Genomic DNA, 1,210 nt, shown 5'->3' with positions numbered 1-1,210 from the left:
ATATATATATATATATATATATATATATATATATATATATTCGTTGTTGTGTTTTCAACTTATTATTCCAGGCTTCTACTGAAATTTGACTTGCTGGTGTAACATCTCTGTCATCACTATAATCAGGAGATAGTAATTTTTTATTTACAATTTTGTAGGTTTTATATGTTCACGAATTTTACTATATGCATGACTATCTCAAGAAAAACATGCATGTGTTACACTACAACAGTTTCATTCAAAGATATTCCTAGTATGCAAAATGTTCAGCTTGTGTGCATTTTCATGTTAGTAGTTGATGTGCTTCTGGAAGGCTGGAAGTCTTATTTTTGGCCCTTATCTGCATGTTTACAGAATTGCCATTTAGGGGCGAATTAGCATCGGATGGCATGGGTTTCACTAATGTGTAAAATATGGTTTTCAAATTTAACATGACTTCTATATTAAAACTGTCTGTTTTCAGTTCTTGATGAGCTGTGATTTCATTCATAATCCAGAGATAGATATTATATTGCTCTTGTTTGACCTTGTTTAACCAGGTTGAATCCTGTCCGAATTTTTATGCCAAACAAGGAGTTTGTTCTCATCAATAGTCTTAGGAAGAGAGCCAGTACTTTATTGTGATGCTATTTTCAAGTTGGTATTATTTAGGAGAACGTCTTAAAAACATAATATTGATGTTATGCTTCATGGTTATTTTTTCCTTACTTTAAAGGTCTAATCATTAAACTTTCCTCATCTTACTGAATTTAGTCCGTAAAAATTTTGCTGAGAGCATTTTTACTTCAATGTTGTATACCCCATGACAAGTAATCTATTACGATGACCTCGCTCTTGAACTTATGACCTCGCCCTTGAAGTTAAGTATCTATACTTATGTGACATGCAGTTAGAGCTGTCAAAGAGGCCTATAATAGGCCCTGGCCCTAGCCCATGTGGGTTGGGGTCAAAAAAGCCCACAGGATCAAAAATGATCCTTATTAAAAAAGTCTTCAGGACTAAAAAGCCCCAAAGCTCTGTGGGTTAGGGTCAGTCCATGGGCTTTCTGTTTTACAAAAAAAATTAAATATCCAACAATAAATTGCATTTTTGCAGAGAAAAGGAACATTTATGTTAAGTATTATAACTTGGAAAATACATATAAGCATACATGTAAACATCTTTCTTTTACTTTAATAAATACTTTTACATAATTATTAATTAGAAAATA

At 32.2% G+C, this 1,210-nt stretch overlaps 1 protein-coding gene across 3 annotated transcripts in view; it reads left to right on the top strand.

Annotated features, from left to right (window-relative positions):
• Positions 1 to 957, top strand: part of LOC106780148 (inositol-tetrakisphosphate 1-kinase 1) — a 4,364-nt gene extending 3,407 nt beyond the window's left edge. For 2 of the 3 annotated variants that reach the window (XR_002666524.1, XR_002666523.1), the window contains exon 3: positions 540 to 554. Coding sequence is in view for 1 of the 3 variants with exons in the window: in XM_022776884.1 (XP_022632605.1) it covers positions 540 to 593 (54 nt within the window). In the remaining 2 variants the exon portion in view is untranslated. Of the gene's footprint in view, positions 1 to 539 lie in introns of all 3 variants that reach the window. The other variant, XM_022776884.1, reaches the window with a different exon arrangement.
• Positions 958 to 1,210: the final 253 nt, after the last annotated feature.

This window comes from Vigna radiata, unplaced genomic scaffold (assembly GCF_000741045.1).
Source record: "Vigna radiata var. radiata cultivar VC1973A unplaced genomic scaffold, Vradiata_ver6 scaffold_370, whole genome shotgun sequence".
In the NCBI taxonomy this organism is placed as follows: Eukaryota; Viridiplantae; Streptophyta; class Magnoliopsida; order Fabales; family Fabaceae; genus Vigna; species Vigna radiata.
This window is presented reverse-complemented; position numbering and strand designations above follow the sequence as displayed.